This window comes from Brassica napus, chromosome A6 (genome assembly GCF_020379485.1).
Source record: "Brassica napus cultivar Da-Ae chromosome A6, Da-Ae, whole genome shotgun sequence".
Lineage (NCBI taxonomy): Eukaryota > Viridiplantae > Streptophyta > Magnoliopsida > Brassicales > Brassicaceae > Brassica > Brassica napus.
In genome coordinates this window covers 1638111-1652426 of record NC_063439.1, presented here as the reverse complement: position 1 = coordinate 1652426, position 14316 = coordinate 1638111, and the positions used below count along the sequence as shown (strand labels likewise).

Below are 14316 nucleotides of genomic sequence, written 5' to 3'. Positions count from 1 at the left end.
GTATGATATAATATTTTATATTGTTTAAACATAAAATTATTTATTGTGGTTTTTGTAAACATATCTATCAGTATAATGTTAATTCTAATTATTTAATGGAATTCTAATGTTTAATTAAAAGTGACATTTTTAAAGAGAGAGACATCTAATCTATTAAAATAGAAGTACAATTTAGAAATAACCCTCAATTCACCTTTATAATTACAAATGAATACCATTGAATTAATTATTTTAATAAAATATTTTCTTTAAGTAACCGAGTAACCGAGTGAAACCAACAATCAATGTCATTATTGTTTGAGAGAATATTCCTTAATTTATTTCAATCACACTAACTATAAATATATCAATCTCTTGATTACGAGAAGTTTTCTTAACTAATCAGAAATTATACTAGCCTTATTATAAATTGATTTTTGAAAATCGAGCAATGCTTTTCATTTACCACTTTACCTAATATACAAAATATACACAATATATGTTATATATTGTAAATAAAAATTTTAATTATTTTTCATATAAACAATAATCAAATAAAAGTATCCGCCAACTTTACTAATAAAATTACACAACTTACAAAACTAAGTTATAATTTTTTAAAATAATTGTATAAACAAACTGAAAAATTATATAAATTGAAAAATGTACTCGTACGGGTGTGCGGATCAAACTCTAGTTGATTATTTTAAAAGAGATTCATCCTCAATAATGAAATAAACAAAACTAACAGGACCTAATCTATGTTTAGGATTAGAAAATAGAAAATCTCTTCTTAACATGATTGGCTGATAGCCACTCTGAATTTTAGTTTATAAAAAACCAAAAACTTTATTAGGAAAAATTAAAAAAATAAAACCTTTACGGAAAACAGCTCTGCCATTCTTTTTCAATCTAAAGACAAAACATCTCAATTAAGCTTTTTTCAGGGAGCAACTAAATCTCGCCATGCCTACCACCACCACCTCCTCCTCTTCCTTCTCTTCCGCCGCCTCTTCCTCCGGCAATCGTCAAGCCGACGTCTTCTCCCGTCTCGCTTCCCCTGACCCTGAAGTCAAGCTCAAGGCCCTCCGCGAGGTCAAAAACCAGATCATCGGAAACCGCACCAAAAAGCTCTCTTTCCTCAAACTCGGAGCTGTTCCCGCCATAGCCTCCGCTCTCTCCGATTCTGAATGCAACAGCATCCTCGTCCAATCCGCGGCGGCGCTTGGGAGTTTCGCTTGCGGGTTTGAAGCCGGAGTTCAGGCCGTTCTCGACGCCGGAGTCTTCCCTCGTCTGCTTCGGCTTCTCACTAGCTCTGACGAAAAGGTGACGACTTTGACTTTTTCTATAGAGCTCGGTGTTAGAAACTGCTGTTGGGTCTTGAGAAGATAGCTTGAAGGGACTTAAGATTGTATACTCTGTGATCAAAGGTGTCAAAAGCATTGACCTTTAGGTGGTTTTGTCGATCCTCTGTTTCCTTTACTTTGGCTATAACAGAACCTTTGTCCAAATGCTGTTGGGTCTTGAGAAGATAGCTTGAACGGTCTTAGATTACATACTCTGTGATCAAAGGTTTCTCCTTTAAGTCAAAGCAGTGGCCTTTTAAGTAGTTTTGGTGATCCTCTGGTCACACCTTTAAGTTAAAGCATTGGCCTTTAGTTAATTGTGTTGATCCTCTGTTCTCTTTTGCTTTGGACATAACAGAACCTTTCTTCTTTCCTTTTGTAATTGATCTTTAGGTAGTAGATGCTGGGGCTCGTTCACTTAGGATGATATTCCAATCCAATCAAGCTCCAAAGTACGACTTCCTCCAAGAGAAGAACATGGAGTTTCTTTTCTCCTTGTTAAACAGCGAGAACGAGAACGTTAGCGGCCTCGGAGCTAGCATAATCGCTCACGCTTGTGGCACAACTGTAGAGCAACAGGTTCTCTGCGAGGCTGGTGTCTTGGAGAAGCTTGTCATCCTTCTTGATGGTTCTCTAAGCCAGAGAGAAGCTTGTCTTGAGTCTTTAGCCACGGTTTTGAAGAACAACCCCGAAGCTGTCTCGCGGTTCGTTGGACTCGAGGCTGGGAGATACTTGAGTTCTGTGACTGAGTTAACAAAGGATAGGTATCCAAGGACGAGGCTGCTTTCTTGTCTTTGTTTAGTTGTCATATACAACACTTCTCCGTCTTATTTCCTCAACATGGGAACCAAGTCAAGCTTGGTAACTACTCTGCTTGAGCTTCTTAACGACCCTGGTCAATCTGGAGACGAGGCTGCCCTGGGTTTATCTTCTCTGATCGCTGAAAAAGAGGATTTACAGAAGCTAGCTTACGAGGCCAATGCAATCAAGAACATTGTTGACATCTTGAAGACAGGTAGTGAGCTTCATCCTAAACGTCTTCAGGGTTTGTTTTTGTCTCTAGCTGAGTTGTGTTCCAAGCTTGAGGACTGCAGGTGTAGCTTCCTGTCACTGGAGGTTCGTCTCCACATTGCCATTTTTTTAATTGGTTAATCTTTTTTTCTTATACTGTAATTAATCTGTTTTTTTTTGTCTTTGTTTCGTTCTACCTAGATGTTGGATCTGCTGGTTAATGCGCTTAGACACAATAACGCTGATGTGAGAACTGCAGCTTGCATTTGCTTTAGAAACGCTGCTAGATCAGTCAAGGTTTGTTAGCATCATCCATTGCTAATGTTATTAGTATCTTCAGCTGCTTTGCATCCACTGAGGCATGTCTTTTAGAATTTGAGTGCAGGACGTTTTACCAACGATCATGTTATGCTTCCCTTGGTTCAGTTATTGCATGATCCATCCTCCTCTGTCCAGGTAGCTCACTATGGCACATGCAGATTAACTACAAAGCGGTTTTAATAGTGAAGAAATGTATAGATATCTATATATATATAGAGATAGAGAGATTTGTTACTATTAACTGCGGTGCGGTAACAAAAATGTATATATATATATAGAGAGATTTTTGTTAATATTAACATGGTGCGGAGCAGATAGAAGCGTCACCATTCAGAGCTTAAATTAAATTATGTCATTTCTTTTATTTAGATGCAAATGGCAGAACTGATTTGAATGTATATGGCTAACCAGGTTGCAGTTCTTGGTGCTCTGAGCAATATAGTATTGGATTTTTCATCACCGAAGTCAACATTCATAGAGTATGGAGGGATAAAGCAGCTTATTGAGTTGTCAAAATCAATGGATCCAAACACACGGTGTAGCGCTTTACGGGCCTTGAGGAACCTCATGTTCCTTGCAGACAAGAAACGTAAAGAGCTCTTTTATTCAGAGGTCAAAGCTCAAGGATTTGTTTCCCTTATCAGTGGTAAGCAGAGTCCTCTGAACCATAATCATATGATTCATCTTATACTCCAACTAACAACAAAAACAAAAACTTATTCTTCTTCAGATCCTGAGCCCACGGTTCAAGAGCAAGGTTTGGCTCTCCTACGTAATCTTGTTGACGGATGCATCAACTCCATTGAGTTTGTATTTGATGAAGAGGGGCTTATCTTAGATACCGTTGGAAGGCAACTGAGAAAATCTCCACAAGCTCAAATGGCAATACAGGGAATGTATGTGCTCACAAATGTAGCTAGTGGTACAGAGCTACATAAAGAAGCGGTTATGCAGCAGCTGTTTCCTCAGCCACAAGCTGAGTCAAACAACTTCATGCTTAAGTTTTTGCAGAGCCATGAGAGCCAGTTACGGTCAGCAACAGTCTGGACAATCATAAACCTCATTAGTCCTTCAAGTCCTGGTGCACTTGATCGGCATGTTAAGTTGCGGGAAGAGGGTATCATTCCTCAGTTAAAGAACATGGTCAACGATGCCTGCCTTGATGTTAAGGTTCATAAAAGGAGTTAAACTTTAAAGCAGTTTCATTGCTTACTTACTACCTTTGTTTCTGATACTCAAACTGTATTTCAATGCTTGCAGATTCGCATCAGAACTGTGTTGAGCCAGTCAATGTCTTTTGGTGATAATTAGCAAACGGAGAGATATTGTTATTCCATGTTCCACAGCCTATACACATTGAACATAACCGATAGCTTTGATTCAATTTTTCACCGTGTAGCAGAAAGAGAGACTTAGAGTTTATGATCATGTTCATGGATTATATCTCCAGTTCCAGACACACTTATCATCCCACAGGTACTTACTTGTTTTGGCCATAATGTTAGGATTTTATTTATTTGCTTACCATATTGTCAGAATAGGATGAAGAGATTTTGTGTTTCAGTAACTGTTCTGTTTAATAAACCAGTTTTTGTGTCTGACTAATTGTGCAGGTGAAAGCAGTCAGAAAGAGTTTGTACCATTACTTGTACCACAGTTAGCTTTAGATCCACCACATTTTTGTTGTTGTCTTCTTATTTTACTTAAAGGAACTTAAATTGTTTGTATCATTCGAGTTTATGTTTAAAAAAACATTTGAGTTTTGTATCAGTTTTTTTTTGTTGTTGTTGTTGACAATACCCATTGAGAGTATGATAATGTGACCAACTACTACATGGCTTGCGATAAGTTTTGTATAGTTTTATGATCATACCGTTTAACTGACTGGATTCAATAAAAACAATATATTTCAGTAAAAAGTTAATTAATACACATCTTATGTTTTACTGTATTATATAATATCAATACCTATTTTCTAGTTTACTAAAGATTTGAGAACAGTTTTTTCACTTCTCTGTATTATAACTTTCATCATCAACCGGATATAAATAGTTTATATATACAGCTTTAAAAATATCTAAATTAATAATCACCAAAGTTCAAATTAATTTTAAACCGAGAAGAAGAATAAAAAGAGAGACTGTAATTATTTGACCAAAAAAAAGACTGTAATTCATGCCTTTATGCAATTTGGCCTCTGGGGATCTAACTCGCCGTTTGTGCACAGTGAATCCTATGTTTCGGATCCCATGATAAGATCCAGCCACGACTACTGTGTACTTTCTTTAGTGATTTATCAATTTTTTAACAAAGGGACAATCATTTTTCTAGTTCCTCATATAAACAGAATGGGTGCAAAAGAAATAAACAAAAACTGACAAATAAACAAGAGTGAATAATATAATGTGATTTTTAATGAACTACGACTATAAGCATAAAAAAATAATTATTGAAAACTAAAAGCAATTTCGAATATAATAGATTTTTTTTTTCGAATATAATAGATTTGGTCTTAATAAACACAAAATCATAAAGCTAATAAATTTGGAGTATAGATCCAATAATATGATTAAGCTGAAAACCAAAACTCACATAAAGAGCATCATATAGTGTTTGGGTTATGGGTGTCTTCATCTTTTGATCCCTATACCATGGCATCGCTTGGTATAGAGTTCCCAAATGGTACGTGGTTTAGTAGTAATGCAGAAAATTAGGTTTTATGCTTCGAATTTAAACTATTTTTAGTACAAAATGTTATTATCTAATTTGGAATTTTCAAAATTTGATTTTGGACGTAGGTCTATGATCCGAAACTTTATGCTTTCCTAACACTTGACTTGCTGATTAACAGCTAATTTTTTTTTTTTTGAAAAGAGATTAAACAGCTAAATTTCGATTTATCTATTATAGCAAAACATAAGGTCTATCAACAATATCAAAAATAGTCCTCCTGTATACTATTAATTGATAAATCCGAGCTGTTAAGGCTCTGCCGCTATTTTCTTAACCGGCTGAGAATCTCAACGAAACCTAAAATGGTTAAGTTGGTTAAATAAACAAAAAGAATAGTGCTAGTTGGAGTGAAGAAACCCCATGCGCATATATACATTGAATTTAAATGTCATCCCCCACACGTGAAATAATTTTGTATCACATCGAAGTTTTTATTCTATTTTTATTTTATTCTGCCGCTCTTTTTCTTAATAAAGAAAATGATTTTACATATTTCATGATGTATAATAATATTTTATTTCAATGCATAACTTTATTTCAATGATAAAGTTAAAATTACCTAGATATATTGTGACAACCCATCCTCTCACTAGGAACCTAGGTTCACAGCGCTGCAGCGCACCGACCCCAACCCCTCCATTATGAGTCCTCTCTGACTCCATAATTAGGTTGTTGGTGAGACTCGAACCCAGGTCCTCACCCTTTAACAACACTCCTCCAGGATGAGTTGTCACCAATTGACCTGCAGGTCAATTAGTGACAACTCATCCTGGAGGAGTGTTGTTAAAGGGTGAGGACCTGGGTTCGAGTCTCACCAACAACCTAATTATGGAGTCAGAGAGGACTCATAATGGAGGGGTTGGGGTCGGTGCGCTGCAGCGCTGTGAACCTAGGTTCCTAGTGAGAGGATGGGTTGTCACAAAAAAAGTTGTGACAACTCATCCTGGAGGAGTGTTGTTAAAGGGTGAGGACCTGGGTTCGAGTCTCACCAACAACCTAATTATGGAGTCAGAGAGGACTCATAATGGAAGGGTTGGGGTCGGTGCGCTGCAGCGCTGTGAACCTAGGTTTCTAGTGAGAGGATGGGTTGTCACATATATGAAAATATTTTATTATATTAAAGCAAAATAGATATATTGGCTAAACTATATCTAGCTACCACCTATTACTTCCAACGGAATAGTAGTGTTTTGTTTTTTTGAACTTTTGAAATAGTAGTGTTTTAATACAAAATTATCTTAATCATCAAATGTGAGACTCTTCTCTTGTTATGACTTAGTTATATAACACATTTATGTCTAAATATTTTTTAATCTACGTGCTGTGTGTTTCAATTAATTTATTATGTAAATAGGATATGCATGTGAAGAATCTCTATCATGAGTACGACTAAATTAGCGTCGTCTCTTTGCATAATTACGCCTTGTTAACGTTTTCACATTCGTTTGAACTTTGATTATACAAAACTCTCAGTAAATGTTTTTTTTTTTACAAATAACATTTTGGAAAAAAAACAAATGTTGAAAATTCTTGTCATCTTTAACCGCGAACTTGAACTACATGCATTTGAAACAACAACACAATTAAATAATTTCTTCGGTACTATGATATTCTCTTTTTCGGGGAAAGAGTTTATTTCTTCGATATATCCACCTTGATTCTATTTATTTAGTTGCTTTGCCTTATTATGGGACAGCCAAAAATCATGTCTTTATTTTGTTTTAGAAAAAAAAATCTTTAAAACATCACAACTAGGTTTTTGACGACCAAGTATTTTTTAACATATAAGCCATTTCTCAAAAAAAAGAAGAAGTATTTCTTAACATACACTCATTCAAATCTGGAAAATCAATTTAGCTTTCAACGATCAATATTAGTATATTGTTAATAATTATGAACCAAAATCTTCTTATTTACACACATTAAATTTAAACATCAAGATATAGAACACGTGAAGCTATAAGTTTTTTTTTCTTACAAGACGTCCATGAATTGACGAGATAGTTCTAAAAGACTAGCTACTAGTATTATTTTTTATTTGATGAATATTCAAGTAAAATAAAGCGTACCCATTTCACAATTCACACTACATAGTGACTTACATGCATTGATCCTCTACTAAAAAGAAACCCTTTTTCTTTAGTTTTCCAAATACCAATCTCTTCTTTTTCTCAACTTTTTCTTTCTTGTCTTTTTCTTCTTCCCTGATAGAAACTTTCTTCAGTCAAAAATTAAGAGCTTTAAATTAAAACTTCCACTAAGGTTTATATACATACTCCTCATATATATATATATATATAGATTCACACACTTTGTTTTCTCTTCTCTCTTAACAGCTTAAAAATGGCATCAAAAGGAAAGAAACCAATAAGAGGAGCACCTACAAGAAGAATAAAAAGAATCAAGAACCCATCTTCTCCATGTAGTATCAACAGTGAAGTCACTTCAACGTCATCATCTACTTCAATATCCTCAACCGCTACGTCAACGTCGCCCAGTGGATGTTGTACTCCGATATCTAAGAAGTCACGAATACCTGAGATGCTCACGTGCCCGCCAGCTCCGAAGAAGCAAAGGGTGGCGCAAAACTTTGCTCTGAGGAGGAGACAAATCTCTTTCTTTGCTCCTCCAGATGTAGAGCTCTTCTTTGTTTTTGCACTTGGTCATAATCATGGTCAAGAAAACGATAAATAAGTTAAGTTTTATAATTAGGGTTCTGTGGTCATAACCATGGTATAATCAATCTCAAGCTTCTAGTTGGATTCAAATGCAATAACTGAAGGTATATTAAGAGAGTTTACTAGCATAGTGTGATACTGTGATTTTTGGCTTCTTTTTTCTTCTATCTGTCTTTTTCCCCTCTTTGGTTCTTTTTTTTTGGTTGGGTGATTTTGAATTTGTGGTAGGGTATTATAATTCATCAAATACCCTATCTCTTTTTTAATTAGTTATATTGTAACTTTTGTTTATGGGTTCTGTAATTGAATGATGCTTGCTAACATTTCGGGCTTGATAGCTTTGCATTTTGCTTGTATTTTGGTTTAATCTAGTTACTAAGTTGGGCATACTTTATTTGTTTTTCTCATATAAGAAAATACTTCTTAAATATATTTTCTTTTATAATGTGTACATGAAAATTCATATGATGAAGTGACAACACTTTTATCAGATTGATGGCTTAAATTCAAAACTTTTGATCCGAGTTGTGTTAAATTATATAGAAAATCAAAAGTTGATATAAGCAAAAAAATAGTTGATGGAGAATAAAATATGCATACAAAAGTTTTAGATATAATCCAAAGTTATTAAAAAAGTTAATCTATTATGTTGTCGTTTTGATAAATAACTATGCAAGTCTGATGTTATAGAAAAAAACTATGCAAGTCTATTTGGAATGTTTTTTTTTAATTCGGGGTGTATCGGGTGTATCTGAACCTGAAAGCCGCCCTACTTAATTTTGAGGTTCGGTCTACCGGTTACAGACAAGCAACGTTCGCTTATGGCAACAAAATATTTTTAAAAATTGAAGGCATCTTTTATTACTATAGGCATAATTTTATAAGAATTTGAATTACAAAGCACTATAATAATTAGGATTTTGAAAACATGGACTTATAAATATATATGGGTTTCCTAAGCATGTATACAATTGTTAATTGTTTAAAATAATAGTAATTAGAAGTTGGATTATAGTTTTCAATGCTTTTTAAAATATTGAAAAATAAAGTTGATAATTTTTTATATTTTATCAGTTATGGCATATAAACATTTAGTAGCTTAATTATCTTATTTAAAAATTTAGTTAAAAATAATAATAATAATCTTTGAAGTAATATTTTTTTAAAAAAATCTTGTTGTATAATTAATATTTTGTTACTTAATTTCATTATTATAGCTATTATAATATTTATTTTTATTATAATTTTTTCATAATTCATTTATGACAACCAAAAATGGTCGCACAGTTCTACAGATAAAGCTCAGTTGCTCTGCATGACAACTAAATATTCACGCCGTCTAATCATATAAATGAATAAATTTAGGCCGTAGATTTCAAATCCATAGTGTTTAATACCTTTCGAATCCGCGGTACCATCCAATCACACCCGTGCGGTTGTCTATTTGGAACTTAGTTAGTGAAAACGATAGAGGATATGTTCAAGGCATAACCAAAGTGTCCGAGCATACGATATCATCGTCCAAAGGAATCCAATGAAAAGACTTGTGCGGCTTTTTCACCATTTTTCTCTTTTCCAAAATTTTCCTTCTTTTTAGAAACATAATTAATAATTACAAGCTATAACGAACTTATATAATTATATGTATATAATGGAGTAGGTAAGAAGACGACACAATAGCTTAGCTATGATAATATTTACGTAGTTTAATAAAAAATGATTCCCCCCATCATTTTTTTTATGTTAATATATATTCAAACTTCAACAATGTTTTTATGAACATTGACTTCAATAATCTATTATTATTATTTTACATAGGACTCTGGTGCTGGAGACGGTGTTTGTGTATAGGAATAGTAATAAGGTTGAGTGCACTGTGTTGGAGAAGGAGATGATGAGGAGAAAGATGAAAGCTTGGAAGAAAAAAGAAGTGATTTTTTTTTTTTTTTTTTTTTTTGCTAACAGAAAGGTGTGGAAGTTTCGCAGGAGGTGAGTTTGGAGAAGTCATTGGTGTTCTTTGAGAAACCTAAGTTTGATAGTATATCTAAAGTAAAGGGTCCAGAGAAGAAGTTGGAACTCTGTTGAATCTATGGACTTTGATGATAAGATCCATAAAATCAAAGCAATGGCTAGGCTACTTTAGAGGTGGTTTCCGGCCAAATATAAGGAAATTGTATCAAGATAAAGTTATCTGGATCCATTTATGTCTCTCAAGTACTGTGTAGAGCTTAGTGTGGCAGAAAAAACTGATAAAGTTGTTTTCGTGGGCTTCAATGGGGAGATGACAAAACTAACTAACATTAGAGCTGCTGAGGCATCTTCTGGTGAGACTGAACTCTGAACAGATAGGCTGCAGGTGTTGAGAACCATGTAGACATCCAGCTCCCTTTGTTCATTGCCGCTCTTGTGGGGAAGACTTAAATTTTCCAGTTGAGGTTGTCTCATTTTACCATGAATAACGACTACTGACAGTCATCGGCAAATTTTTCATCCTCCGAATGTTTTCTTATTTAGGTTAGCTTTATTTTGATATCGTTTTGGCATACAACATTACTCTATTTTCTATAAAAAAAATGCAAATTCATGATAGGAAAATAATTACTGTTACAACATATACAAAGAAAGACATGATGTTAGTAGGAAGATTAAAACGTGGCACTACTCCAATAGAGAGCAATCAAAATAAACCATATCACATATAATCTTTTCTCTAATCAACTTCTCACCTAAAACATTTTTTTAAGTATTTACTAGATATTAACCCACACATCAGTACAGATATATTTATATTTTTAAATTAATATTTAAAATATAAAATATGTTATAAAAATATATATCTAATATCAATTTTATGTATATTTTGTTTTATATAAAAATTTAATCTGATAATTTAAAAAGAATTGAGTTATACTATTTAATTTCAAAATTAGTTGGTCTAACATAAACTTGTATATGGTAGGAAAAAAATAGGACTCTATTTTAATAGAGTATATAAAAGTCAAATTATATATCATAAAAAATAAAAATAAAAATAACAAAACCGAAAAGTATATATATTCAAAATAATTTTCAAAAATTGAGAATAAACTAAATAATAATTTTTCTTTAATTTATGCCGGCTTACCCTAGTATAAAATATATGTTTGTTTAATTTTTTTTTATAATTATTACAGTATTTTTGATAAATCAAACATATTTAATTATTATTTTAAAAAAAATAAATTTTGATGTGACTGCAATACATAAAGTGACTTTTCAAATAATATCTTAGAGATTAATGGTATTAATGGTTATTGAAAAGTGAATGAATCATTACCAAAGAGTAAAACAAGAGAGAAACTAACAAATCAGAAAACAAAACTGGCAAACAAACAATTGCGTTATACAAGAAACGGCCACTTCGCTGAATAAAAATCCATCTAAGGATACAATCAAAGAACAATAAGTTAACAATGATTATAAACCTACAAAAGATTCCTATAAGAATGAAAGTATCGTGGAATATGCAACAACATCCGAATCAGAAGATAAATCTAAATACATTTTCTCTTTTTGTTTTCGGCCAATTTACTTCAACATTAAAGCTTTGATCTAGTGCTAACAATTTGGTATCAGAGCTTTATTATGGAGTGGAAGCTTTGATACCAAATGTTAGATCTAGATCAAAGTTTCAAAGTAGAAGTTAATTGGCAGAATGAGCTACGGTTTTCGTCAATCAATTTGAACATTTTTATATACACAATGAAGGTTCAACTGTATCCACAAAACGATCCTTCAAAAAAGGAATTCAAAGATATTTTCAATAAATCTAGGACTACTAGAAATGGACCGATTCTTACTCGTTAAATCATGAAAAAAAGGTAACCAAATATCTACTATCTTTCAGAATATACTCTAAACATAAACGAAGATCATCCATTTATGTTTAGCACATCTCTTCCCAATAAATGAAATTCAAGGAATAGATAAACGATTGTAAACGGAAACAAACAATCAAGACCATGCAAAATAAAATCTTCCGTTTATGTTAAGCATGCTTTCATTGACCTTTATCACTGAATGTTGCTTTTTATAGATTTGCGATAAATTATCGCTAGCATGGACCAATAGGATACATACTGAGAGTAAGATGACTTTATGGGGGAAGAGATAATAGAGACGAGGTGAAGGTATCGGAGGCGCCATGAAGGATACTCCCGACCAAACAAAGATAGATTAGCAAATTTATGTGTCTCAATTAACTCCAAACTTACTAATTAGTAAATAAGAAATTAATAATTAACAAAAGGCCTATTCTCAATAAAAACAAAGTTTTATACACAACATTAACACATCATCTTTCAAAGTTCTATTTAATACCCACAATCATCACTTTAGTGAAAACCTCAAAATTTTACAAACAACAATAGAAAAAAGAAAAAAGAAAACACACACAGCACATGACAATGTTTTTTTCTTTTTTTCTTTTTCATACAAATCATTAGCTAAAGCTAGAATCCCACTTCTTTTTCTTGAATAAAAGAGGAATGACTATCTTAAAACACACTCTCTCAGTCAGTGGGATCTATCTATCAATACCTTTCTCTGCTTCTGCTAACTGATCTCCATAATCTTCTAACAAGTAATCACAAATCTCCAGCAACTGATCTGCCAAAGGCTGTATCCCTGGGTTACGCCCATTGTTGTTATAAAGATGAGCATTGAGCTGGATCTGCCACACATCGTGTCTAAACTGCTCGCGGTTTCTGTACTCTATCTTCCGTACCTTATCCCTGATTGTCGACAGATCCATCGGGCGTTTCACTATATCAAAATATAGTCTGGAGCATCCTTCTTCGAAACCGGTTTCAAGAAGAGCCCTCACACTTCTTCTTTGAGTCTTAGTGTGTCCACTATGGTTTCCAAGATGTTTGCTAGCCCAACCTGTTTGTATAGGCGAGAGAGAGAACACACAGAGATGAGTTGAAACTTAATATGTAACGCACATGAACTGCAAAGAGAAGTCTTACCTCTCCTTTTTTGCGTCGTTTAGGTTGAGGTGCATAATCCGCACCATTAATTTCAAAGTCGGACACATACCGGCTTCTAACGTTCCGGCCTCTTCTATCGTTGTTGTTTCTTACAGGAGAAAACTTCACTTTCATTTTTTTATTGAAAACTTGAGGACTGAAATAACAATTACATAAACTGAACTTATAAAGTCAATTTTAAGTTTTGTTATTCTACAATGGTAAATCTACTAAAACGTTCTTTGTCAAAAATAAATCTAATAATCTCTCCATTTAATACTTGATGTTTTATAGTAGTGCACAAAGATTAAAAAATTACATTTCTTTAAAAAGCTATTTTAAAATATAATTTTAAAATCAGCTAATCAATTATAAAAGAGACAATAAAATCTAATTGGTTAAACAATTTCCAATAAAGTTAAAGTTAACCTTAAAATCTCAAAATTTTATGTAACTTGAAACAAAATAGTACTTCTAAAACAATATTATTGTTAATCTTAAAAAAAAAACATTTTTTTTCTTTTTTTGCCTTTAGTATGCGCTCATGCACGCTAATCATATCCTTTGTTTTTAATGAAGTTCGTCCATTGGTTTATAAACATAAGAAATATCTTTTATCATAATCACGTAATAAGGTAAATATACGTAACTGTAAAGTATCATCCTATATATATTCGTACGAGGAAAATCTCGCACGTATGCATGTTAACACGTACAAACAAACAAAATAAAACAATTAGGTAAAGCTACAAATCACCTTGGAATGAGGATTTGATTTGAGCCCATCAATTTCTTTAGCTTTATATTTTCTTTTTGTCTTTGTACGTACTATCTAGACCTCGTCCCAAAATTAATTGTATTTATATTCAGAAAAATCTTAAAAGCAATCATAACATAAAATATTTGATACTTGCTAATATAATCGAGTAATCAAAGATAAAGCTTATTGTACGTTTACGTCAAAGCTGATTAAAGTTTTTAAGAATTCTAGGTTGCAATCTCCCCCACAACACAGTTTACCAAAAAAAATCTCCCAACACAACACAAACACAAAACACAAATGTTTGGATAATTATGTCAAATTCGTTTGATGGGCTGAAATACAATACATGTTACCTATAATGCGTCATTTTTTCTGAACTAAATTACCCAGAAAGGCCCATTACGTAGGTTTAGTAGACTTTAGAAAATTTAAACCAATTGGTTTTACAAGCAATTTTTGGTTTGATCGTTTATATA

The 14316-nt window shown here is 33.0% G+C and overlaps 2 protein-coding genes across 2 annotated transcripts; both read left to right on the top strand.

The window, feature by feature from the left end:
- Positions 1-845: 845 nt before the first annotated feature.
- On the top strand, positions 846-4487 carry LOC106346067 (armadillo repeat-containing protein 8). Its single transcript, XM_013785309.3, has 8 exons — positions 846-1305; positions 1719-2441; positions 2538-2633; positions 2709-2792; positions 3069-3303; positions 3388-3827; positions 3918-4133; positions 4271-4487. Exons 1-7 carry the CDS (start codon positions 946-948, stop codon positions 3966-3968), a joined length of 1989 nt encoding a protein of 662 aa, XP_013640763.2. The 5' UTR covers positions 846-945; the 3' UTR covers positions 3969-4133; positions 4271-4487.
- Positions 4488-7377: 2890 nt separating this feature from the next.
- Positions 7378-8389, top strand: BNAA06G02420D (cyclin-dependent protein kinase inhibitor SMR9). The gene has a single exon (XM_013790905.3). It carries the CDS (start codon positions 7734-7736, stop codon positions 8082-8084), a length of 351 nt encoding a protein of 116 aa, XP_013646359.1. The 5' UTR covers positions 7378-7733; the 3' UTR covers positions 8085-8389.
- Positions 8390-14316: the final 5927 nt, after the last annotated feature.